Source organism: Salvelinus fontinalis, chromosome 23 (genome assembly GCF_029448725.1).
Source record: "Salvelinus fontinalis isolate EN_2023a chromosome 23, ASM2944872v1, whole genome shotgun sequence".
NCBI lineage: Eukaryota > Metazoa > Chordata > Actinopteri > Salmoniformes > Salmonidae > Salvelinus > Salvelinus fontinalis.
In genome coordinates, this window is record NC_074687.1 from 35,227,488 (window position 1) to 35,253,612 (window position 26,125).

Here is a 26,125-nt window from a genome sequence, read left to right on the forward strand (position 1 = left end):
ATCAACAACATTTTAGTTACTCCACAATACTAACCTAATTGACAGAGTGAAAAAAGGAAACCTATAAAGAAAAAATATATACATTTTGCAACAAGGCACTGAATTAATGCTGCAAAAAAATGTGGCACAGCAATTCATTATTTCTCCTGAATACAAAGTGTTATGTTTGGGGCAAATCCAATACATAACATTACTGAATACCACTCTCTATAATTTTCAAGCATAGTGGTGGCTGCATCATGTTATGAGTATGCTTGTAATTGTTAAGGACTGGGGAGTTTTTCAGGATAAAAAATACATGGAATTGAGCTAAGCACAGGCAAAATCCTAGAGGAAAACCTGGTTCAGTCTGCTTTCCACCAGACACTGAGAGATGAATTCACCTTTCAGCGGGACAATAAACACAAGGCCAAATCTACACCAGAGATGTTTACCAAGAAGACATTGTGGCTGTGTTACAGTTTTGACTGAAATCTATTTGAAAATCTATGGCAAGACCTGCAAATGCTAGTCTAGCAATGATCAACAACCAATTTGACATTGCTTGAAGAATTTTGAAAAGAATAATGGGGAAATGTTGCACAATCCAGTTGTGGAAAGTTCTGAGAGACTTACCCAGAAATACTCACAACTGTACTCTCTGCCAATGGTGCTTCTAGAAAGTATTGACTCAGGTGTCACGTTCTGTCACGTTCTTAGTTCCTTTGTTTTGTCTTTTGTTTTAGTATGGTCAGGGCGTGAGTTGGGTTGGTTGTCTATGTTAGTTTTTCTATTTCTGTGTTTGGCCTGATATGGTTCTCAATCAGAGGCAGCTGTCAATCGTTGTCCCTGATTGGGAACCATATTTAGGCAGCCTGTTTTCTATTGTTTTTTTTGTGGGTGGTTATTTTCAGTCTTTGTGTGTCTGCACCAGATAGAACTGTTTCGGTTTTCACTTTGTTGTTTTGTTATTCAGTGTTCAGTTTTTGATTATTATTAAATAAGATTAAATAATATCTCTTTCTCCCGACGACAACCGTTACATCAGGGGTGTAAATACTTATGTATTTCATTTTCAATACATTTTCTGCAATTTATTGTGTGTAGATGGGTGATTTAAAACCTAAATGTAATGCATTCTTGAAATCAATCTATAACACAACAAAATATGGAGGAATTCAAGGGGTATAAATATTTTCTGAAGGCATCGTATACAGTATGTCGTATACAGTATACTATGTCGTATACAGTATACTGCGTACAGAAAGAATTGGTGACCGAAAAAAAACAGATATAGAAATAGGCATGTCGGTCCTTATTTTCAGGGTGTGTCAACTGAAAGCGTCTAGTGTACTTCTAAAATGATTGTCTTAGTGTGATTTATGGCCTACACCATATAACAAATATTTTCAATGCAATCCATAACATATTGTTATCAAGACAGTCATGTTATGTGTTTTATGGCCTACACAAGATAACAAATCTTACCATTGCAATCAAAATCATATTGTTAATAAGACAGACAAACAAAGGTTGTCTTCATACAGAAATGTCAAATCAAATTAAAATTGTATTTGTCACATGCGCCGAATACAACCTTACAGTGAAATGCTTACTTACAAGCCCTTAACCAACAATGCAGTTCAAGAAATATAGTTAAGAAAATGTTTACTAAATAAACTAAAGTATAAAATAAAATGAAAAGTAACACAATAAAATAACAGTAATAAGACCATACACAGGGGGTGCCGGTACCGAGTCAATATGCGGGGGTACCACCTCACTATATGATGTAGTTGAAGACACTGAGCCACACACGTGGACATGCAAGCCAGTGTGGTCAATCTCACCAGGTTGTTCAGATTGTTGTTGTACCACTCCGCAAAGAGTTTTAGGAGTTCAGAATTTGAAGCGCCATACTGTATCCCACTTCTGAGAAGAAGAGCAGTTTTACAGGCTGGTGGAAAACTCTCTCTGAATACTTCCCAGGTGCAAATATGCAGAAGAGATAGAAGATATTCACCAGAAGACCGGTGATGGACAGTGACCCATTCAACATGATATTGATGTGGGGCTCCATCTAAAAAAATGTTTCTGTTGCTTTTGCTCTGTCTTTTTGTGTTTCTCTTACTCTCTACAAAGATTCCAACTTTATGACTGAAACTGATGGAATGGAGTCTTTAGACTAACTTACAGTACTTACATGTACATACTAATTTACCACGACAAACTCTAATAGTTTATGTAAATCCTGACATCAAATTAAATCAATGAGACATGCTGTTAAGCTTCAACTTAACTTAATGTTTACTACAATAAACAAACATCAGAAGTGCTTTATGTAAAATAAACATACCTTATTTGTGTCTAGGCAGTTCTAATGCTAATACAAACAATTGTCTGTGACTTTCTCCCATCACCACAAATAATTACAAAGTTAATTAATGTAACATTTTGTGCCAGTTTCCCAGACACTGATAGTGTAGTCCTAGATAATCTCCATTGAACATGCTTTTTAGTGTAGTAGTAGGCAAACTGTGTACGGGAGTCCCTTAGAGTAATGGAAATTACATTCTTAAACCAGAACACAAAACAGTTACCCATTACGCTTGAAAATTCCCTAATTACATTGCTTGAAAGCTCCCTCAAATAGAGACAGCGATGGGGCTGTAGTGGAGTGGTCGAGCACTTCCAGTTCCTCGTTGTCCACATCACTAAGGAATTAATATGGTCCACATACAGTGCCTTGCAAAAGTATTCCCCCCTTGGCATTTTTCCTATTTTGTTGCATTACAACCTGTAATTTAAATAGATTTTTATCTGGATTTCATGTAGTGGACAGACACAAAATAAATTACTTGTTAAAAAAAAGGAAAAGTGGTGCGTGCATATGTATTCCCCGGCTTTGCTATGAAGTCCCTAAATAAGATCTGGTGCAAACAACGACCTTCAGAAGTCACATAATTAGTTAAATAAAGTCCACCTGTGTGCAATCTAACTGTCACATGATCTAACACATGATCTCAGTATATACATTTGAAGTCGGAGGTTTACATACATCTTAGCAAAATACATTTAAACTCAGTTTTTCACAATTCCTGACATTTAAAAATTCCCTGTTTAAGATCAGTTAGGATCACCACTTTATTTTAAGAATGTGAAATGTCAGAATAATAGTAGAGAGAATTATTTATTTCAGCTTTTATTTATTTCATCACATTCCCAGTGGGTCAGAAGTTTACATACACTCAATTAGTATTTGGTAGCATTGCCTTTAAATGGTTTAACTTGGGTCAAACGCTTCGTGTAGCCTTCCACAAGCTTCCCACAATAAGCTGGGTGAATTTTGGCCCATTCCTCCTGACAGAGTTGGTGTAACAGAGTCAGATTTGTAGGCCTCCTTGCTCGCACACGCATTTTCAGTTCTGCCCACAAATTTTATATAGGATTGAGGTCAGGGCTTTGTGATGGCCACTCCAATACCTTGACTGTGTTGTCCTGAAGCCATTTTGCCACCACTTTGGAAGTATGCTTGGGGTCATTGTCCATTTGGAAGACGCATTTGCGACCAAGCTTTAACTTCCGGACTGATGTCTTGAGCTGTTGCTTCAATATATCCACATAATTTTCCTGCTTCATGATGCCATCTGTTTTGTGAAGTGCACCAGTCCCTCCTGCAGCAAAGCACCCCCAGAACATAACGCTGCCACCCCTTGTGCTTCACGGTTGGGATGGTGTTCTTTGGCTTGCAAGCATCCCCCTTTTTCCTCCAAACATAACGATGGTCATTATGGCCAAACAGTTCTATTTTTGTTTTCATCAGACCAGAGGACATCTCTCCTAAAAGTACGATCTCTGTCCCTTCTGCAGTTGCAAACTGTCGTCTGGCTTTTTTATGGCTGTTTTGGAGCAGTGGCTTCTTCCTTGCTGAGTGGCCTTTCAGGTTATGTCAATATAGGACTCGCTCAGTAAAATGATCATCAACAGCCCAACTTCTCGGCTTCCTCCGAAGTCGGTCCCTCTCCTTGTTCGGGCGACGTTCGGCGGTCGACGTCACCGGTCTTCTAGCCATCGCCGATCCACCTTTCATTTTCCATTTGTTTTGTCTTGTCTTCCCACACACCTGGTATCAATTCCATAAATTACATGTTGTGTATTTAACCCTTTGTTCCACACATGTCCTTGTCCGTTATTGTTTATTGTAAGTGCTTTTGCATGTTATGTCTGGGGTTTTTGTCCCATTGTATATATTGTTTTTGTTCACGGTGATTTTTATCATTAAACTGCGCCGTTGTAACAGTCTTTGCTCTCCTGCGCCTGACTTCTCTACCACCAGTACGCACGCCTTACACCAACCTTTGTCTGGATACATTTTGATTTGATTGAACTTATTTTACATATACACTGTCAGAGATATATTTTTTAAGCGGCTCATGCCCTAGTTGTTTTATTTCAAACGGACTGATATCAACCCTCCATTGAGCATGTAAAGTGGGGAGTGTTTGTATCTATTTGCCTGGAAGATCACAAGAGGTTAGATGAGGATATGGGGAATATTACACAATCCTATAATCATGCATTTCATATTGATATTTCAATCAACATATTTTAATGTAGGTTACTACATTTCTGAAGATTGGATTGACTTGCAAATCCAAAGGGATGTAAGAAGGGAATAAGCTATATTACAATATATCATTAAGAATGTCTTCCGTTTATTAATAAATATACATCTATACAATATACCTGTACAACTGCAACTATACAAATCATAAAGAAGGAAAGGTAAATAAATGACAAATGTTGTCATAAAACAATGAGTAAAATCTCATTGTTAGTGGTTAGTAAAGTTTTTCTATAGAGACATCTGATCATTTCTTGTCTTGAGACACAACTTCGTGACTTGAATCTTTGCACAACCATGCATTGATTTGAATTGCAAATTTTTTGGTAAATTCCAGTCACAGGCATGTCTCTAAATGATCTGGGCCAGTACAACTTTTGAAGTGGAACATAAACTGTACGTATCAATCCATCTGATAGCAAAATACTCCCCTTTGAGCATAATGCATCATTTAAACATAAATTACAGCATTGTATAATTACAACAAAATACAACTTCCATTTGTTATAGGTTCGAACAGAGGATGATTTTACAGTACATGTGGGTCATGTTCAGATGTGTGATTGATTCCCTTATACAAAATTCAAAACACAAGTTAACACTAATGAGTTGAAACCAAGTTGTAAAGGGTTGTTAAAAAATAGGTTAAAACAATATGAAGAGGCACTCTTACAGAAGGCAGTATAGGCCCCTTGCCACACTGGAAAGTTCACAGTTGGCGTCACTTACAGACCTACAGTACGTTCGTATCTTTCACATGTAATTTAGGACGTTCCACAGAACTCTGTGGGAAATCTTGAAGAATATTGGGGGTTACAAGAATAATGATGTCTTCGGAAATTTGTACACATTCAGTAGGTGTGGCAGGTGACATTCACTTATGTTTCCCTTTTTTTTTTTATCTCAGTCCTTACTTCTGCTGGTTGAGAAATGGTTCACAATCACACCTGCATATTCACTCCATATTGTTTAACAGTTCCACCGACCACATAATACACTTACAGCCCTAAAAATCGGCTAAACTCGCTGTCCACTACCTACATGTTTTGTAACAATCGGACATTGGCCCTGGCAGAATCCCTGTGCAAGGGTACTGGGCTCGGGGTTCTTTTGTTTGTCCGGAATGTTGTCCATGATTCTGCAGCAACATCTCCACTTCCAAATCCACTAACAGAGAAGAGGCCTTCCCTGATGACCAAGGGACTGGGACACTGGTGTTCAGATGTAGTACTCCCTGTTGTCCCTGAGGGTGGAGCTGTGGTGGAGGTGGAGCTCTGTTCGGTAGGCTGATTCTGCCTGGTAGGCAGTTTCTCTCCGGTAGGCTGTTTCCAGGTTGTGTCGGTGCTCCTTCTCCTTGATGCTGGCATCTCTCTGGGCTTGCCGGTGTTGGTACAGGAAACGGGTCATCACCGCCACCACACACAGAGTGATGAAGACCACCGCTGAGACCACTCCTGTGGGGGAGAAATAACAGTCATCTTTAGTGGATCACAGAGGAAGTTCTTTCCTCTATTAGGATATATGTTTTTCTATGTCTATATTATATCTATTAAGTAATTTCTCTCTCTCTGCATTTTTGGGAAGGGCCCGTAAGCATTTCCCTGTTGTTCTACACCTTTTGATTACGAAGCATGTGACAAATAACATTTGATTTGATTACAATTTGGCTGTTTAGGCTCAGCAAAATGACCTTCCATATCTTTTAACTTCAGTGGCACAGATAATTGTTTGAACAAAAATGTCTCTCACTAGGAATTTACTCAGGAATATATATATATATATATTTAGATCAGTCAATCCATTAACTCCTTGGCATACAATCATATCTGACTGAAAGTCAATTTACAAGACCTTTTACTTTACAGTTCAAATAACATCGCTTCTGGATAATTACTTTGGAAGTCTCTCCAGTGCTGGAAATGCCTTAAACTGTGGCATGTTATCCTATCTTGACAGACACACATTATTCAAAGAAAACGTCTGATGAGAGAGGCAGAGATCGCTGGGGCTCATTTCACATCACACTGACTTTGGCAATTGAGCACTTTAACAACTCTGAATTGGAAAACTCACCTCCAATTACCACCAAGTTGTTTTTTGAAGCCTTCCTTAATGGCCCCTTGCCTCTGCTGACGGTCTCTGAATGATCTACCGGAGGAGGGAAGAGAGAGCAGTGAGGAATGGATTAGATCATTGATCTGTCATTTATTTGAGAACTGGGTGACCAAAGGATATAGATGAAAACAAACATAAAAGAATAAGCAACATTCACTTGGGTACCATCATTGTGACAATGTAAGAATCTGACAGACTGAAAACTCTATCCCGGCTTTGGGGTTGACAAGATTGAAATGTTAAAGTAAATGTGTCCGGTGAAAATCACACTTTTGAAGGCTGATACACAAATAATGTTGACTCTTCCTATACTCACACTTGTGGCCAAAGCATAAATAAGACCAAACATTTTTGAAAAAAATCCCACCTCAAACTTATCTTAACAGACTGTTTAAAAAATGCTTGCTATTTCCACATTTATCATGACAAAACGCTGGCTCAGTAGCTGAGCTGCCCAATCAGCTTTTTAATATTATAAATGACCGGTATACGCCTGCACCCGAAACTAACCTGTTAATGTAGAAAATGCGCTGTAAGCTACAGTCAGAGACTGCGTACAGATTTTTTGACAGGGTGTGCACGTTTTTTGGGGGCCTGATTTAGATATGTTTCTCCTTTTAATTTCCAAAATTTTGGTAAGATATTTGTTAGTCAACTTGTTTATAAGCTCCCGAGCGGCACATCAGTCTAAGGCACTGCATCTCAGTGCAAGAGGCATCACTACAGTCCCTGGTTCGAATCCAGGCTGTATCACATCCGGCCGTGATTGGGCGGCGCACAATTGGACCAGCGTCGTCCGGGTTTGGCCGGGGTAGGCCTTCATTGTAAATAAGAATATGTTCTAAACTGACTTGCCTAGTTAAATAAAAAATCTATAATAATATACATGCAGCTTCTATTCTGTCATTATATGTTGCCCTTGAAGAAAAATTAACCCTTGCTCACGAGAATAATGTAATAAATCAATAGAATGAACACTTCTATCTAGTTGACATCAGTACTGTTTTCTCTGTCATCTCAGCTTCTTTGGTGGAGATGTTTAGGCACCGGGAGATTCAACGGGAACAATTTTCTGTGCAAAATGTACGAATGACATCGGTTTAACCGGTTGTAAAGAACTAGAAAGTAATACTATCAGCTTTTATGATACTGATAAAGACAATACCTCTACAGATTGTACCTAATTGCACATTCACATTCTCTGAAAATGCTGAAAGAAAGAAATCATATTTTATTGTCAAAATATTAAGGCTATGTGAGAGGTTACAGACCTACAGTCAGTGTCCAGATTTCCGTTTCCATTTCACCCATCTGAACAGTAGGCTACAGTAGGCCTATTTGAGGTCCCTGTCTTGTGACTGTCAAATTTGTATAGGGCCTCACAATCATCACACAATAACACATCATCCTTCTTTACCACTTCACCAACTCTTTCCCAAACATGAGTTTTCAGGCCCTCCCTTCTCTTTATTTCCAACTCTCCATTTCACAGCTTTTTGCTTCCGTGGATCAAAGCTAACTTTTTCTGCCTGTTCCCAAAAGTATTTGGCAATTGGCGTATAGGCTATTTGGCGCACATACAGTTAGGCTCTGAAGCTTAGGCTTACGCACTAATGCCAGATAGCCTAAAATAATGAAAGAAAAACCTCAATGTAGCCTATGGATATAAATTGCACAATAATTATACATTTATGGATTTTTGAAGGTATTGCTTTCTCCTCATTCAGCCCGACCGCACCCCACCAGCTTTTCATCCACACAATAATTAACTTCTTTGATATAGGGGGCAGCATTTTCACTTTTGGATGAATTGCGTGCCCATAGTGAACTGCCTCCTACTCTGTCCCAGATGCTAATATATGCATAGTATTATTACTATTTGATAGAAAACACTCTGAAGTTTCTAAAACTGTTTGAATGATGTCTGTGAGTATAACAGAACTCATATGGCAGGCAAAAACCTGAGAAAAAATCCAAACAGGAAGTGAGAATTCTGAGAGTGGTCGATGTTAAAGTCATCGCCTATTCAATTCCCTGTAATATATGGATCTGTTTGTACTTCTTACGCCTTCCACTAGATGTCAACAGTCAGTAGAACGTGGAATGAAGCTTATGCTGTGTTGTGGGACCGGATGGGAGGTGTTTGAGTCAGTGGTCTGGCAGAGTGCCAGTTCTTGGTCACTCACTTTCCTCATGATATCGTCATGCGTTCCATTACTTATAGAGACGGAAAAGAATGCTCCGGTTGGAACGTTATTGGATATATATGATAACAACATCCTGAAGATTGATTTTCTACTAAGTTTGACCAGTTTTTTTCGACTTGTAATATAACTTTTTGAAGTTTTTGTCCAACGTTTGGCTGCACCTGCGCGAGCGTTTGGACATGTGTACTACACATGCTAGCAAAATTAGCTAATTGGACATAAGTAATGGACATTATCGAACAAAACAACGATTTATTGTGGAATTAGGATTCTTGGCACTGCATTCCGATGAAGATAATCAAAGGTAAGGGAATATTTATGATGTAATTTCGTATTTCTGTTGACTCCAACATGGCGGAGAAATTTTGTTAAATCTGAGCGCCGTCTCAGATTATTGCATGGTGTGCTTTTTACGTAAAGTTTTTTTTAAATCTGACACAGCGGTTGCATTAAGAACAAGTGTATCTTTAATTATATGTAAAACATGTATCTTTCATCAAAGTTTATGATGAGTATTTCTGTTATTTGACGTGGCTCTCTGTAATTACTCCGGACATTTTGGAGGCATTTCTGAACATGGCGCCAATGTAAACCGAGATTTGTGGATATAAATATGCACATTATCGAACAAAACATAAATGTATTGTGTAACATGATGTCATATGAGTGTCATCTGATGAAGATGTTCAAAGGTTAGTGATGAATTTTATCTCTATTTCTGCTTTTTGTTACTACTATATTTTGCTGGGAAAATGGCTGTGTTTTTCTGTGGCTATGTACTGAGCTAACATAATTGTTTGGTGTGCTTTCCCCATAAATCCTTTTTGAAATCAGACCCGCGCATCACTAACACCTACACCATTCTGTTATTGGGGTACGCCCACACCATTCAAACACAGAAAAGCAGCTTTTTAACATACTGTACTTAATTACAATTTTTGTGAAGAAAAAAATACAGCTACTTTAAATTATATTTTCCATAGTTAAAACTCTACAAGATAAATACAGCTAATCGTTGTACCCCACGTCTTCCAAAATGGCAGAAAAACATAACATTTTGAATACATCACACAATACCTGATTGAGAGTGCAATATTGTCAAGTCAGCCAAAGTCCCACAGTTAGACTCCACCAAGTGACCTCGGACAGTGACCAATGAGCTGCCACGATTTAGTAGCACTGCCTTCAGTGGAGCCATGTGATTAAACTGGACTGATGACAGACAGCCAATGAAGCCCTTAGATCCTGCCCGCATCACTTCCTCATCCACAGCATCCACTCCTGTAAACAATAAGTAAGGTACTCATTCGTCGATTCATCTGGATGTTCATAAAACATTCAAACATCAACGACTACCACAATTACAACAGCATCCAACTTTGAATAATAGTAATATAATTTATGTCCTTTAACAGACACTTCTATCAAAAGGGACTTACAGTCATGCATGCATACATTTGACTAATGGGCATATTATATAGTATCCCTTATAGCAATCTCTCTTTGTCAATGTGAGATATGACCCATTGAGCAGGCTCTCTTGAGACTATGAAAATTGTCCCTGCTTGTCGTGTTCAAAGGGAGAGTCTGTAATTGAATAGGAAATGTATGCAAATGCAATTAGAGCTCCACCATACGTTTATTTAAAGATTCCTCGTCATTTGCAGGAAAGTAATCAATAACGACTGCCACATATGCAGCTAGCATCATGGCTGCTTAAAGCACTTGAATACCACTCATCAGCGATAGGAGAGCTGAGATGCAATTTACGTTTTTGATTTGTGTTGAGGACAAGAGTAGATGGGAATTTAAGATACAACAGAGATGGGACTGTGCCCGTCATTCCTTTAAAGATGTACCATTGTCTTCTTCCTATACAGTACTTTCTATAGTTAAATAATGGAGCTAATCAGACTGGGTGAATATTCAACAGCATCTTCCCTTGAAAATAATATTCTAATGTATATTTACCAGCTTACTTCCCATAGGGGACAAATTTATTGTAGAGGGAGTAGTTGGCCCGAAAGAGTTGTACAATGATCATCGCCACCATGGTCTATCATTGATCTTTGTTTGTGGCACTGCAGCATTCATTTTGACTTAATAGATCCCTGGGAGACATAACCCAGCCAAGAAGGTAAATGCCTTTCCTTTGGTCCTTTAGAGAACAAGTGGATGCTGTTGTGCTGTGTTGAAGTCATATGAATACAATGTGGCTGAGAGTGAGAAACAGCATACCTTAGAGCGAATGTTATGTCCTATATAGTACACGCCCTGATTTGGCATACATAAAGGAGATTTGATTTTGTCTGTTTAACTCTACTCTCATGATTTTTCTTGAGTTTGATGAAAAAGTTGGAAATACAGCAATTACCATTAGAATGATTAAGGCTTACAGGCCTATATTTAAACGTTTTTTGTTCAATGGCTCTAAATATCTTATACATTGCCAATGACCAATGTCCAAAAAAGAATGTTGCTTTCAAAATCTCTATATAAAATGTATTCATCCGTGGGGATCTGTGGTACCTTAATGATAAGATGAATACATTTGTTTTGAAATGCAAATTGTGTTGTCAATTAGCATAGATTTGCTAGTTCCCCAAGCTATTGAGAATCTTTGTTAGACAAATTAGGCTTGATTTACATAAGAGCTCCATTTAGCTTCTGACTAATGCTCAAAGTGATAAGCTTGAGTACAATACTCCCAAGATTTGCAGTGCGTGCAACATGTGAGACTGATTATTAGACAGATACAATGTCTTGGTAGAGTGGTGATGGGAGTGGCTCACACCCCTCCCCATCTGTTTGTCAGCTCTACAGCAGATGCAAGAAGTGATTAGGATATTTGACCAAATCTCATTTGTAGAATGCCTATATCACATGTGATATCACTGACACGTCTCTTCTATCTCTTCCAGCTTACAAGCTTTGCTGTTATTGCAGACTGATTCTTCTAATCCCTGCAATCATGTCCTAGGCTGTTAATTTCTTCCATGTAGAACAAAAAAAAACATTGACAGTAGCCCCCAGTCATTTCGTCATTTCAAACTACATTAACCAACAGGTCCTTGTTTCTATGGTGGGCTCACCTGTGACTTTCCCCAAAGTCAGCGATTTGATGGAGATTAACTCTGCGTCTGATGACAGGCTGTACTTTAGGTTCATGTCCTTGTCCATCTAGTAGAGTGGGAGAGGGAAAAGGGACAAGGAGGTGTGAAGAACACGTTCAACCATATACAGTATACTTGGTTAATCCAACACATTGGTTAGTGTAAGGTACTGTAAAAACAAGGTATTTGCTCATGGTGACCTAAGTACAGTGCAGTTCCTCTCTCTGCTCAAATGTCATCTTTTTATATAGCCCCAACTGTTTGAATACAACTTGTACATATCCTCTATACTCCCCTGCTCCTCACTCTGTTCACTCCCCTGCTCCTCACTCTGTTCACTCCCCTGCTCCTCACTCTCTTCACTCCCCTGCTCCTCACTCTGTTCACTCCCCTGCTCCTCACTCTGTTCACTCCCCTGCTCCTCACTCTGTTCACTCCCCTGCTCCTCACTCTGTTCACTCCCCTGCTCCTCACTCTGTTCACTCCCCTGCTCCTCACTCTGTTCACTCTCCTGCTCCTCACTCTGTTCACTCCCCTGCTCCTCACTCTCCTCACTCCCCTGCTCCTCACTCCCCTGCTCCTCACTCTCTTAACTCCCCTACTCCTCACTCTCTTCACTCCCCTGCTCCTCACTCTCTTCACTCCCCTGCTCCTCACTCTCCTCACTCCCCTGCTCCTCACTCCCCTGCTCCTCACTCTCTTCACTCCCCTGCTCCTCACTCTCCTCACTCCCCTGCTCCTCACTCTCTTAACTCCCCTACTCCTCACTCTCTTCACTCCCCTGCTCCTCACTCTCTTCACTCACCTGCTCCTCACTCTCTTCACTCTCCTGCCCTGCTCCTCACTCTCTTCACTCTCCTGCTCCTCACTCTCTTTATTCTCCTGCTCCTCACTCTCTTTATTCTCCTGCTCCTCACTCTCTTCATTCTCCTGCTCCTCACTTACTTCACTCACCTGCTCCTCACTCTCTTCACTCTCCTGCTCCTCACTCTCTTCACTCACCTGCTCCTCACTCTCTTCATCTCCTGCTCCTCACTCTCTTCACTCCCCTGCTCCTCACTCTCTTCACTCCCCTGCTCCTCACTCTCTTCACTCCCCTGCTCCTCACTTACTTCACTCACCTGCTCCTCACTCTCTTCACTCCCCTGCTCCTCAGTTACTTCACTCACCTGCTTCTCATTCTCTTCACTCTCCTGCTCCTCACTCTCTTCACTCTCTTGCTCATCACTCTCTTCACTCCCCTGCTCCTCACTCTCTTCATTCCCCTGCCCCTCACTCTCTTCACTCCCCTCTTCCTCACTCCCCTGCTCCTCACTCTCCTGCTCCTCACTCTCTTCACTCCCCTGCTCCTCACTCTGTTCACTCCCCTGCTCCTCACTTACTTCACTCCCCTGCTCCTCACTCCCTTCACTACCCTGCTCCTTACTCTCTTCACTACCCTGCTCCTCACTCTCTTCACTCTCCTGCATCTACATTTCCCTTTGACTCATGCAAATGTTAACATCCCATATGTTTATACATCCCCCTTCTTTCACCTGTAGGTAGACATCTTTCCCCTGACGGTGGATTCTGATACGATGGAGGCGTCTATCTGCCAGGCTGCTAGGGCTGGGGCTGAACACATCTGGCTTTCTGTCCACATGGAGACGGTACCAGATCTGGAGACTTCCTGTTGATCACAACACAAACTGGGTTAAACTGTCAATTCAGTGGTATGAATCCTACCTTGATAATCCTACCTTATTTATTGTAGTGAAGAATTAGTAGAGGGGTCCATACCGTTACGTGCCAGGATGACTGCTATGTACTGCTGGCTGAAGGTGCTGACAGTGAGCAGCATGGCAGGGCTTTGTGTGGTCATGAAGCTGAAAGCCATGTTCTCTCTGGCCCTGCCACTCTCTCTGTAAACTCTGGACGCCTGCGAGCTCCTGTTCTGCATCACAGAGAAAGGCTCCTGGAAGGTGTAGGTCACTGACGATTCTCTGTCAAATGAAACCGACACCTCTGCACGGACACAGAGAGAGAAGATGGGTTAGATACTGCATTATATCATGGTGATAGTCCAGCACAATGTGGTCACCTTTTACTTGAGGACAGCCTCAGCCCCAGGGCCAGCAGCATTTATAATATCTGCCGTTCGGTTAATATGAAATAAGTCCCCCCCCACACTCCATGGAAGTGGGAATGAATCAAAATGAAACTACTGTAATTCAGACCAGTGGAATATTTCAGGCGGGTCTGCTCCCTGATAATGGAGGCCTAGATTAGTGTGAATGTGAGAGCCGAATCCTCTCAGACAGACCAGAGACAGCAGAGCAGTCATCTCATCCTCTCCCTCTTTGATCTCTTTTCCAATCTGCACTCTGAATGCCACTGATCTCAGCACCTCTACTCCAAAACTTCAAGAGTAAAAATGAACGTCATCAGGACTGAAGCAGCCTAAGATCTTTGCTGCAGTTGAATATTTCACTAGAAAACACAAAATATTCAATGTTTTCACCTCTGTCCAATCAAAAACGCATCTTTTGACCAATGGGTAAAATAATACAGTATGTTTAATTGTATAGATACTCCTACAGAAACCAATGGTCCAAACCTCATGTTTCTATCATAAACCGTTAAAACTTTTTGGGAATTTTTACCGTTGTAGGACGGCCAAGATTAGAATGACTAAATCAATGGAGCCCAGAGAAAACAATGTGGTAAAAGATCTGGAAAATACCATTGCGTCAGCTAGACTGGATGCTGTGAGAGAATTAAGGCAAACTTACAGGCTCACCATTGAACTCGTCATCTTTCTTCTCGAATCCGAAGGACATAAAACAATATAGAGGTAAGACAGATATCGAATTTGAGACATGACATTTCCTATTTTAGTGTACACTTTTCATATTAATGCGAAATTCCTGTATTTTTTTTAAATATTTCTCAGAAAAACAAGCATATCTCTGTGAAATGTCAACAAAGCACTGAGTGAACCGCAAGATTTTTATTTTGAGCTCCTGTCATGTTAATGTTGCTTTTTGTGACCCGCGGAAACAACTTTGCAGAAGACCACCACAACATGTAAAATCTTCAAAAGTCGCTGGGAGAAGTGGCACTACTCTGTCAACATAGCTCGGTGCTTATTATTGGAAGTATTAGCTTATATATTATTCATAACATGAAAAATCATATTTGTCTTGGTAAAATGTATTTTATAACATAAGGTGGACACCCTACTCTGAGCGATGTTAGATTTCTGTTAATGTAACACAATATTTTGCAACAGAGGGCTGTTATGATATCTTACAGCTCTATGCTAATCAACATCCCCTGATTGCAACATCCCCTGATCCCCAACATCCCCTGATCACTTCACTATGGAACTTTGACACCCACATGTTAAAAATGATACTTTACAAACAGTGCATGTTTTGTGTGTATACTTGAAGTTACATGTTAGAATCATAGATTCGGTGTCAAAACAGCATCAGAATGATTAGATGAAAGTACATGACAGCTAAATTAACCCCCGAGGTTAATCTCAATGATGAAGTTACTATAAGATTCACACCTTCCTTGCAGGAGGGTCCCCCGTAAGCAGACTGTGAGCAGTCACAGACGTAGCCGCTGTTCTTCTCAATGCACCTCCCTCTGTTGTGGCAGAGACTGCTGGAGCCGCTGCAGTGGCCGGGGCAGCCGACGCTTACCCCCGGGGTCATCTTAGCCCGCTCCTCCAGGTTAAAGGTCACGCTGTTTATAGTCAGAGTTCTGATGCATCCCAGGAAGCCCCTCTGTCTGGCCGCTGTTCCCCCTGGAGGAGGGACCACAGGTTATAACTAATTAATATGGCTTTTCAGTGTTCTAATATGTATACCCAGCTGGCTGGTGTGTTTACGGACATATTAAATCCATCCCTATCCCAGTCTGCTGTTCCCACATGCTTCAAGAGGGCCACCATTGTTTCTGTTCCCAAGAAAGCTAAGGTAACTGAGCTAAACGACTTTCGCCCCGTAGCATTCACTTCTGTCATCATTAAGTGGTTTGAGAGACTAGTCAAGGATCATATCACCTCCACCCTACCTGACACCCTAGACCCACTCCAATTTGCTTACCGCCCCAATAGGTCCACAGACGACGCAATCGCAATCACACTGCACACTGCCCTAACCCATCTGGACAAGAGGAATACCTATGTAAGAATGCTGTTCATCGACTACCGCTCAGCATTTAACACCAAAGTAACCTCCAAACTCGTCATAAAGCTCGAGACCCTGGGTCTCAACCTCGCCCTGTTTAACTGGGTCCTGGACTTCCTGACGGGCTGCCCCCAGGTGGTGAGGGTAGGAAACAACATCTCCACCCCGCTGATCCTCAACACTGGGGCCCCACAAGGGTGTGTTCTGAGCCCTCTCCTGTACTCCCTGTTCACCCATGACTGCGTGGCCATGCACGCCTCCAACTCAGTTTGCAGTTTGCAGATGACACTACAGTGGTAGGCTTGATTACCAACAACAACGGGATGGCCTACAGGGAGGAGGTGAGGGCCCTCGGAGTGTGGTGTCAGTAAAACAACCCCACACTCAACGTCAACAAAAGAAAGGAGATGATCGTGGACTTCAGGAAACAGCAGAGGGAGCAGAGAGCAGAGGGAGCACCCCCCATCCACATCGATGGGACAGTAGTGGAGAAGGTGGAAAGTTTTAAGTTCCTCGGCATACACATCACGGACAAACTGAAATGGTCCACCCACACAGACAGCGTGGTGAAGAAGGCACAACAGCGCCTCTTCAACCTCAGGAGGCTGAAGAAATTTGGCTTGTCACCAAAAACACTCACAAACTTTTACAGATGCACAATCGAGAGCATCCTGTTGGGCTGTATCACCGCCTGGTATAGCAACTGCTCCGCCCACAACCGTAAGGCTCTCCAGAGGGTAGTGAGGTCTGCACAATGCATCACCGGGGGCAAACTACCTGCCCTCCAAGACACCTACACCACCCGATGTCACAGGAAGGCCAAAAAGATAATCAAGGACAACAACCACCCGAGCCACTGCCTGTTCACCCCGCTATCATCCAGAAGGCGAGGTCAGTACAGGTGCATCAAAGCTGGGACCGAGAGACTGAAAAACAGCTTCTATCTCAAGGCCATCAGACTGTTAAACAGCCATCACTAACATTGAGTGGCTGCTGCCAACATACTGACTCAAATCTCTAGCCACTTTAATAATTAAAAATTGGATGTAATAAATGTATCACTAGTCACTTTAAACAATGCCACTTCATATCATGTTAACATACCCTACATTACTCATCTCATATGTATATACTGTACTCTATACCATCTACTGCATCTTGCCTATGCCGTTCGGCCATCGCTCATCCATATACTTATATGTACATATTCTTATTCCTTCCTTTACTCGTGTGTATAAGGTAGTTGTTGTGAAATTGTTAGATTACTTGTTAGATATTACTGCATGGTCGGAACTAGACGCACAAGCATTTCGCTACACTCGCATTAACATCTGCTAACCATGTGTATGTGACCAATACAATTTGATTTGATTTGATTTATAACTGCTCTATGTACACATTAATCCACAGAGGGGCTGTTCACTCTATCCCTACCCACAAACAGCTGGCTGTTGAGCCGGAGGCGGAGGTGTCTGTCAGACGGGGCTTCCAGGAAGCGCAGGGGCAGCTGGTCCACGTGCAGAGAAGCCTCCTTCACGCTGCGCTCCGCTCTCAGATAGTGCCACTGCCTGTCATTCAGGGGCACGTGGGACTTAACGGCCAAGACCACTGGCCCGTTTCCCACATCAAAGGAGAACGTCACCACAGAGGGAGCTGAGAAAACAAATTGGGACACAAGCTAACAGTCAGTCAGGTTAGCATTGAATCTGAGACTCCTCTTTTATATGATACACAATTTTGTTTTATGTCGATGGCATGCAATGTGATGCATTGAGACTTGGAAGGCTTTGATGACCTGTATGGTTTTATGTAGGGCAGTGTTGACAGCTTGTCAATACTTCTAAATGCGCCTCACATTTCAGAAGCTGCCGTTTTTTCAGTGCTGCAAATGTCCTGTGAGAGAATGGACTCTTACAAAAGAGCTAAAGAGAAGCTTTTTTCAGATGCATTTTGAGCCCAACAACTAAGTTGTCCTCCTCTTTATGCTCTTTAGTACATTCACAATGTAGTTTGACCATTCTTTTCTTCAGCAGTTACTTCTATATTCAGTGAGGATATTTTGATTGTATGGTTACTGCGGCAAGTGCTATTAGAGGTTAATTTGACAGCTTGATATTAGAGCACTGTGTGTGTCATTAGGATTACATTATGCAGTGCAGGTCAGGTCAGGTCAGGAGTGACATGTTGCAAACAAAAATGTTTCAACTGCATGTCAAAAGTAGGCTACTGTAGCTGGGACGTGCTTTCATCAGAAAATAGAATCTTGATGATTTAACACTGCTGGCCTCCTCCAAATGGATTTTGGTGTGTGTGTGTGGGGGGGGGGGGGGGCCTACAGACACACAGCTGAGCTCTAGCCTGATGAAGTGCTTGAGGCCCAGGTTCTCCAGAAAGACGCCTGATGGGACGCTGGTCTTGAAGTAGAAGGAGATGTCAGCACTGAGCTCTGCCTGGAGGGTCGGGAAGTGCAGGTAGGATGACTCCTGGTAGAAGGACACCGCATTCCACACAGACTCTAGAAAACAGGAAATATACAATTCTTCTTAGATGAAAGTCTTGACTCATAATAAGGATACAGAGATGAGTGAAAAAGTGTTTATGTCTTGGAACTAAGTGGAGCGTTTGAACATACTCAATATTTAATCAGCATTTGGCCTGGAAAAGGATGCCCAAAGGGACCACCTGTAACTTTTTTATTTTACAAAACAGAAGAGTTCACCTACTGTCACCATAACAACGCAGTGGGCCGATTCTGTAGAGCGCCTCAGAGCCTGTTCTGTTGGTGTCTCCAATCACGATCTCACTCACTGGTAAGTGCTCTTTGTAGGAGAGGACTCCTGTGTCATTAGCCCTGCAATACAGAGAGAGAGAGAAGCCTCTTCAATTCACAACAGATAAACTAATCCATTCCTCAGTCAGCATTGCCTGGAACTTTAGAGTAAACACTATAAAGATGGGGTGATCTATCAAGGTGTGGACGGGTGCCTCAGGAGATATGCAAATGAGGTTCCCCAAATGCAAAATTGCACAGGGACACACTGGGTGAGAATAAATGTAGGCAACGTAATTCAAGTTAAAGATAAAGTATGTAATAAAGAACATCATGATTAGATCTGCAGTTGAAACCTAATATGTTTTTGATAGTAATTTACACCTTCATATAGTCATTTTTGCATTTCAGCTGTTGAATTGTGATAGAAATATCCCTGTATTCAAAGTTCTATATAAATATATATTTTTAGATAATAATGGTCACTAGACAAACCCAAAGGCCTGTCGAGCATATTCATTACTGAACAGCCCAGAGATACACAAGAGCCATATTGTCATTGTTACCATGAGTCTGTGTCGGCATCACAGTTGCAGAAGTAGTTCATGTCCATGCAGTTTTCCTCCAGGCTGCAGGAACACTGCTGAACCCCCGGCAGGAAGCCTCCCCAGTAAGTCCGTCTCTCTCCACCCTGGTCCACCCACCAGGACAATGGGGTACCATCTACAGCAGAGCACAACATAGTTCATACAAAAAGAAGCAATTATAGCAATGCAGTAAATGAAAAATATATATAAATATAGAAAACAGGCAACTAAGAGAAAAAGCTTTACAGTAGCTAGTTATACAGTTAGTTCAAAAGTATAACTACTGGATCAGATAGACTAGCCAGATGCTTAGAAAAAATGCCAACATTTTAGCAATGAAATCCTTGGAATACACAATGTCATCCGTATTCAAATATTCCAATACCCTGCTGGTCAGTGAGACTCAGACAAATCCTATTAGAAACCAGCTAATAATCCAGGGGTTATCTCTGCAGTATGGCTATCTGCACAGTGACTGTGATTAGAGCCATTGGCATCTGTTGGCATCCCATGGCATTGTGTCAATGAACCCTCAGCGATGCCAGTCAGACAGGCAGGGCTCATTTCCTGGAGCATCTGTAAGTGGCCCTGCTACAGCCATCCATCAGACAATATGACTCTGCATTAGAGACACCGCAGGCCTGCAGAGAGCAGCCCCTCGGCTCTCAGCACAGCGATAGGCTACTATCAACACATCTGCATTGTGCATTGCGGATTCGTGATGTTGCATGCTAAACCTGCATACATTATATACGCCCTCTCATTGAACTTAATCTGCAAGAGGTCTTAAAATAAACTGCAGTACAATATTGACAGTAACAGTGTCTCTTATGGCACAAGTGTTGCTTGCTTATTTGGTCCGAATAGGTCCCAGTGTTGGGCAAGCATTTGAAAGCACATCAATACTAGACAAATTAGTGGTTGTTTATTGTTTTGTTTTTGTGGTCATGACAAAGAATGTGCAAATGTGAATCCTTAGTATTCAAACTGCACGTTGACAGATAATGAAACAGTAATATGAAAAGAGAAGACGAGGTAAAATGACATTGTCATCGTGGATGGTAATTGGTATTTTCTTGTCATATTACAAGCTGCAGCTGTTGTCTGTGCCCAACACTACAGCCACATAATTAAACAAATGAAAATGACAATTAAACAAATTAATAACAATAATCAAACATATTAAACTAAAGGGAACCATATTCCATGAATTGGTGTAGGTTACGCATGCATGACGCTGTGGTGTCTGAGTTCAAAAAAAGCCACTTTTTAATCATGTAAATTTACATAATCCATGGGCCAACTTGGTCTAATAATAAACAATTAGTGAATTGCTATTCATTGAACAGCTGAGAGACATGGTGTGTATGACAGAGGGGCTGAACATCATTCATCTTCTATAGAGAATATCTGTGTTCAAGCACGACAGCCAGCAGAAACAACCTATTGATGTTCCATCTGACACTGTTCATATATAGCCCATACAATAACTCTTTTATTTTCTCTTTTGGATCCATTGTTATAATAAACTTGTTTGTTTGCACGCACATGACAGCCAGGGAATCAGGGAATTCAGCTCTTCATGAATGTTTCATGATTTAGGAGCAAATGTGGGATGTCTGGGAGACCGTTTGCTCCCAAAGCAATTGAAGATAAATGCTCAGAGACATGCTCGGCGTTAGCCTTTGAAGTTATTGCAAGATAACGGGAGAAATGGCTGAAGATGTACGGTTTATTCACACGCTCAGGTCAGAGTCAGGTTCATTCTCAGAATACTAACTATTTATATTAGGAAACAGGTCTGTCTGGGACCATGTCTAAGTTTGACGTCATAGAACAAACAGGGTGCTATCCCAACTCACCTCTAGTGTTGAAGAGGCGGGACTTCCTGCAGCCGTACATCACTTCCTGTCGACACTGCTCTGACCCGGCCACGAGGGCCATCAGTTGTTCAGGTGAGGCGCTGTAGTTGAACTTCATAACGTAGGGCTTTTGGAGAGTAGAACCCTGGACCCTGACTGGATCTGTGCTGTTGTGGGCCACCACTGTCCACACCTTGTTCTCTACAAACAACATGGAACAAAACACATGTCAAACCTTAAGACATTTTGACGTGTAACATGCTGTACGGGCCTGAATACTCTCCGATTGCACTGTAATTCGCACTCTGGATGGCACTTTCAAGTGAATTGTCTGCTGTATGCTAACACCCTTATATAAAATCCTGACCTTCAATGCAAACACTTTTGTAATTGATTTATGATTTATTTGAAAAGGGAAATGTATCAATCATAAGCTGACGCATTTAATGTGTTGAAACATCATAATTATATTGAAAAAAATCCACCCTGCATTGATTAAGGCTCAAAATGTTTATGGCCCTCCTAAACTGGGTCTGTGCTCCACCTTGGTCAGCCCATTACACATTTTCTGGACACGCTACTGCAGTAATCCACAGATTTCCTGTAGGCTCTCTAACCAAGGGTTAATAGCTTGTGAGATTAATTGAGGTGAGGACTCCAATTCATTTCCATCCCCCCATTTTATGTATTATGGGGAATTCTGTGTTTACCTTGCCTGAGAGGAAATCCTATTCCACTTTGTGATTATTCACATCCCAGTTTGTCAAGCTGAGAGTTATTTACATCTCTAATGGATTCTTTAATTGAGGTCAACCTGAGGCAGCTCCATGTAAAATGATTAGGATTTGTGGCATAAAAAAAGGAAAATATATTGTGATCCTGAGCCAGACTATCAACAGTCAGCAGCAGCCAGCCACCTCCATAATGACTTAAATGTTGCATTAACCTCCGGAAAGGTCAGAGCTGTAAGCTCATGACAGCAAGGTGATGGATGTTGTCTCGTGTGCCAGCATCCAGGCATTGAGCTCTCATTCCTTTACTCTGTATGTAAAAAGTCTGAGCCCTGAAGGTGAAGACATGACACAGACTTGAATCAGAGCTCTGGTATTTTTTATGTGCGTTCACTTTTGAGATTGTGTCATTTTGCACACTTTTGCACAAATAATGTCTTATTTATAGCAGACATTTTGACAAATCTGTATTTGGAGCTATCATTGTAACCAGGGGCTGGTTCCATATCAAGTAACCCTAATGATTTTCCACTTGATAGCTTGGCTGTCAGTCATCAGTTGTGCTGTGGGCCAATGCAATGTGTCTGTAAGTGACTGAATAAGATCTTGTTTACTCTGCCTCTCCTCTGCCATGACCTCAGAGGTCTTGTGGGTTTCAGGGGAGTGCAGAGAGGTGATGACTGGGCTATGTGCCCCAGTGGCAGTTTACCTGTCATGTTGCAGTAGACCTGTGTCGGCCCCAGAGGTCCACTGCCGTCTGGATCAACAGAGAAGAAGCCTGAGGAGCTGCCAGTCAGCCTGTAGGCCTCACATGATGCCTCATAGATGGCTACAGACAAACACAGATATACTGTACATAATGCTCTAAAATGGCTGACAGAAATCTCAGTGAGGAAGTTAAAAACTAATTTAATGGATAGCATGTACATAATTGCACAGCGGCTGGTAAACATTTAGCAATAGCACTGAGTGGTCAAGCTCTAAAACACTGAGTGGTCAAGCTCTAAAACACTGAGTGATCCAGCTCTAAAACACTGAGTGGTCAAGCTCTAAAACACTGAGTGATCCAGCTCTAAAACACTGAGTGGTCAAGCTCTAAAACACTGAGTGGTCAAGCTCTAAAACACTGAGTGATCAAGCTCTAAAACACTGAGTGGTCAAGCTCTAAAACACTGAGTGGTCAAGCTCTAAAACACTGAGTGATCCAGCTCTAAAACACTGAGTGGTCAAGCTCTAAAACACTGAGTGATCAAGCTCTAAAACACTGAGTGGTCAAGCTCTAAAACACTGAGTGGTCAAGCTCTAAAACACTGAGTGGTCAAGCTCTAAAACACTGAGTGGTCAAGCTCTAAAACACTGAGTGATCCAGCTCTAAAACACTGAGTGATCCAGCTCTAAAACACTGAGTGATCCAGCTCTAAAACACTGAGTGGTCAAGCTCTAAAACACTGAGTGATCCAGCTCTAAAACACTGAGTGATCCAGCTCTAAAACACTGAGTGATCCAGCTCTAAAACACTGAGTGATCCAGCTCTAAAACACTGAGTGATCCAGCTCTAAAACACTGAGTGATCCAGCTCTAAAACACAAAGACACGCACCTTCACAAAATATGAATATAATATATGGTAAATTAATATTCATAAGTGACATACTTCATACAATTTGACCTTTTAATACTAATGTTGTAGCCTCCCCTACTTTTCCCCATATTGCATATTTTAAATTGCACACATATGCATAACTTACTGTAGAAAAGGTAGCAAGCTAGACACCATTATGCATATAAAGACGATGTTCAAAGTAAGTGGCCACATTTTCATTCATGTGGTGCATATTCATGTCAAGGTACACTCCAACATGCAAGGACAACTGCATCCGCTGGCAAGTAAACAAGAAATCAGTATTCAGGAGCAGAGGGTTCTCGCACAAGGATTCTGAGCGCGCTCAGTGGTGAATATCAAAGGGGAGTCTGTGCATGTCTGGAGACGACAGATGAGAGGTGAAACCTCCATATTTTAAACTGAGGCTCTTGACATATAGCGAACAGGGTTTACCAGATTCCCAGGTAGCTATGCCAGGCAGAATACCAGGGGATTGATTACTATAGGGTCACTCTGGTATTGAACCATTGATGTTGTTAGCAACCCTTTTGAATTGCACTTTATAAGGATGGAACCACAGGGATAACAGTTCTATGTGATTGTGAGATTGTGTCCTGCATTTAAATACATTATATATCCTGGCTTGAGTTGGATTGTGCAGTATCATTGAGAACAAGTTTGAGAAAAGTGTGGGAAGTGTATAGTATACTGTAGGTATATATAAGTTGGAAGTAGATAACTCACAGTTGTGGCATGTGGCTCCAGTGTATCCTGTTCCAGAGCAGTCACAGTAGAAGGTGTTCCAAGACTGGGAACACTGCCCTCCATGTTCACAGAAGTTGGGCAGACATCTGGAGAGACAGCAGCAATATACACTATATATACAAAAGTATGTGGACACCCATTCAAATGAGTGGATTTGGCTATTTCAGCCACACCCGTTGCTGACAGGTGTATAAAATTGAGCACACAGCCATGCAATCTCCATAGACAAACATTGGCAGTAGAATGGCCTTACTGAAGAACTCAGTGACTTTCAAGGTGGCACCGTCATAGGATGCCACCATCCCAACAAGTCAGTTCATCAAATTTTGGCCCTGCTAGAGTTGCCCCGGTTATTGTGAAGGGGAAACATCTAGGAGAAACAACGGCTCAGCTGTGAAGTGGTAGGCCACACAAGCTCACAGAATGGGAAAAATTGTCTGTCCTCGGTTGCAACACTCCCTATCGAGTTCCAAACTACCTATGGAAGCAACTTCAGCACAATAACTGTTTGTCAGGAGCTTCATGAAATGGGTTTCCATGGCCTAGCAACCGTACACAAGCCTAAAATCACCATGCACAATGCCAAGCGTCGGCTGGAGTTGTGTAAAGCTCGCTGCCATTGGACTCTGGAGCAGTGGAAACGTGTCCATCTGGCAGTCTGATGGAGGAATCTGGGTTTGGCGGATGCCAGGAAAGCGCTACCTGCCCCAATGCATAGCGCCTACTGTAAAGTTTGGTGGAGGAGGAATAATGATGTGGGGCTGTTTTTCATGGTAAAGGCTAGGCCCCTTAGTTCCAGTGAAGGGAAATCTTAATAGTTCCACATACAATGACATTCTGTGCTTCAAACTTTGTGGAAACAGTATGGGGAAGGCCCTTTCCTGCTTCAGCATGACAATGGCACCATGCACAAAGCAAGGTGCATACAGAAAGGGTTTGTCAAGATCGGTGTGGAAAAACTTGACTGGTCTGCATAGAGCCCTGACCTCAACTCCATCGAACACCTTTGGGATGAATTGGAACGCTGTCTGTGAGCCAGGCCTAATCACCCACCATCAGTACCGACCTCACTAATGCTCTTGTGGCTGAATGGAATCAAGTCCCTGCAGCAATGGTCCAACATCTAGTGGAAAGCCTTCCCATAAAAGTGGAGGATGTTATAGTAGCAAAGGGGGGAATAACTCCATATTAATGCCCATGACTTTGGAATGAGATGTTCGACGAGCAGGTGTCCAAATACTTTTGATCAGTTATGTACAGTACATTCATAAAGTATTCAGACCCCTTGACCTATTTAACAATTTGTTGTGTCACATCCTGAATTCAAAATATATTAAATATATTTTTTGCTCAACTATTTACACATGATATCCCATTTCAAAGTGAAATACAGAAATATCTCATTTACATAAATATTCACACCCCTTTGCACTTAAACTCCAAATTGAGCTCAGGTGCATCTAATTTCTTTTGATCATCCTTGAAACGTCGCTACAACTTGATGTGGCCCAATTCAATTGTTTGGATATGATTTAGAAAGAAACACACCTGTGTCCCACAGTTGACAGTGCATGTCAGAGTAGAAACTA

At 41.7% G+C, this 26,125-nt stretch overlaps 1 protein-coding gene across 4 annotated transcripts in view; it reads right to left on the reverse strand.

The window, feature by feature from the left end:
• Positions 1-4,674: 4,674 nt before the first annotated feature.
• Positions 4,675-26,125, reverse strand: part of LOC129821200 (contactin-associated protein-like 5) — a 65,073-nt gene continuing 43,622 nt past the window's right edge. For 3 of the 4 annotated variants that reach the window (XM_055878572.1, XM_055878574.1, XM_055878575.1), the window contains 14 exons: positions 24,516-24,622; positions 22,879-22,998; positions 21,439-21,639; positions 19,556-19,712; positions 18,943-19,070; positions 18,564-18,734; positions 17,654-17,872; positions 15,595-15,834; positions 13,818-14,042; positions 13,574-13,707; positions 12,018-12,105; positions 10,003-10,206; positions 6,677-6,751; positions 4,675-6,057 (listed from right to left, as the gene is read on the reverse strand). In XM_055878572.1, the coding sequence (XP_055734547.1) occupies positions 5,822-6,057; positions 6,677-6,751; positions 10,003-10,206; positions 12,018-12,105; positions 13,574-13,707; positions 13,818-14,042; positions 15,595-15,834; positions 17,654-17,872; positions 18,564-18,734; positions 18,943-19,070; positions 19,556-19,712; positions 21,439-21,639; positions 22,879-22,998; positions 24,516-24,622 (2,305 nt within the window). In that variant the 3' untranslated portion in view covers positions 4,675-5,821. The remainder of the gene's footprint in view (positions 6,058-6,676; positions 6,752-10,002; positions 10,207-12,017; positions 12,106-13,573; positions 13,708-13,817; positions 14,043-15,594; positions 15,835-17,653; positions 17,873-18,563; positions 18,735-18,942; positions 19,071-19,555; positions 19,713-21,438; positions 21,640-22,878; positions 22,999-24,515; positions 24,623-26,125) is intronic. The other variant, XM_055878573.1, reaches the window with a different exon arrangement.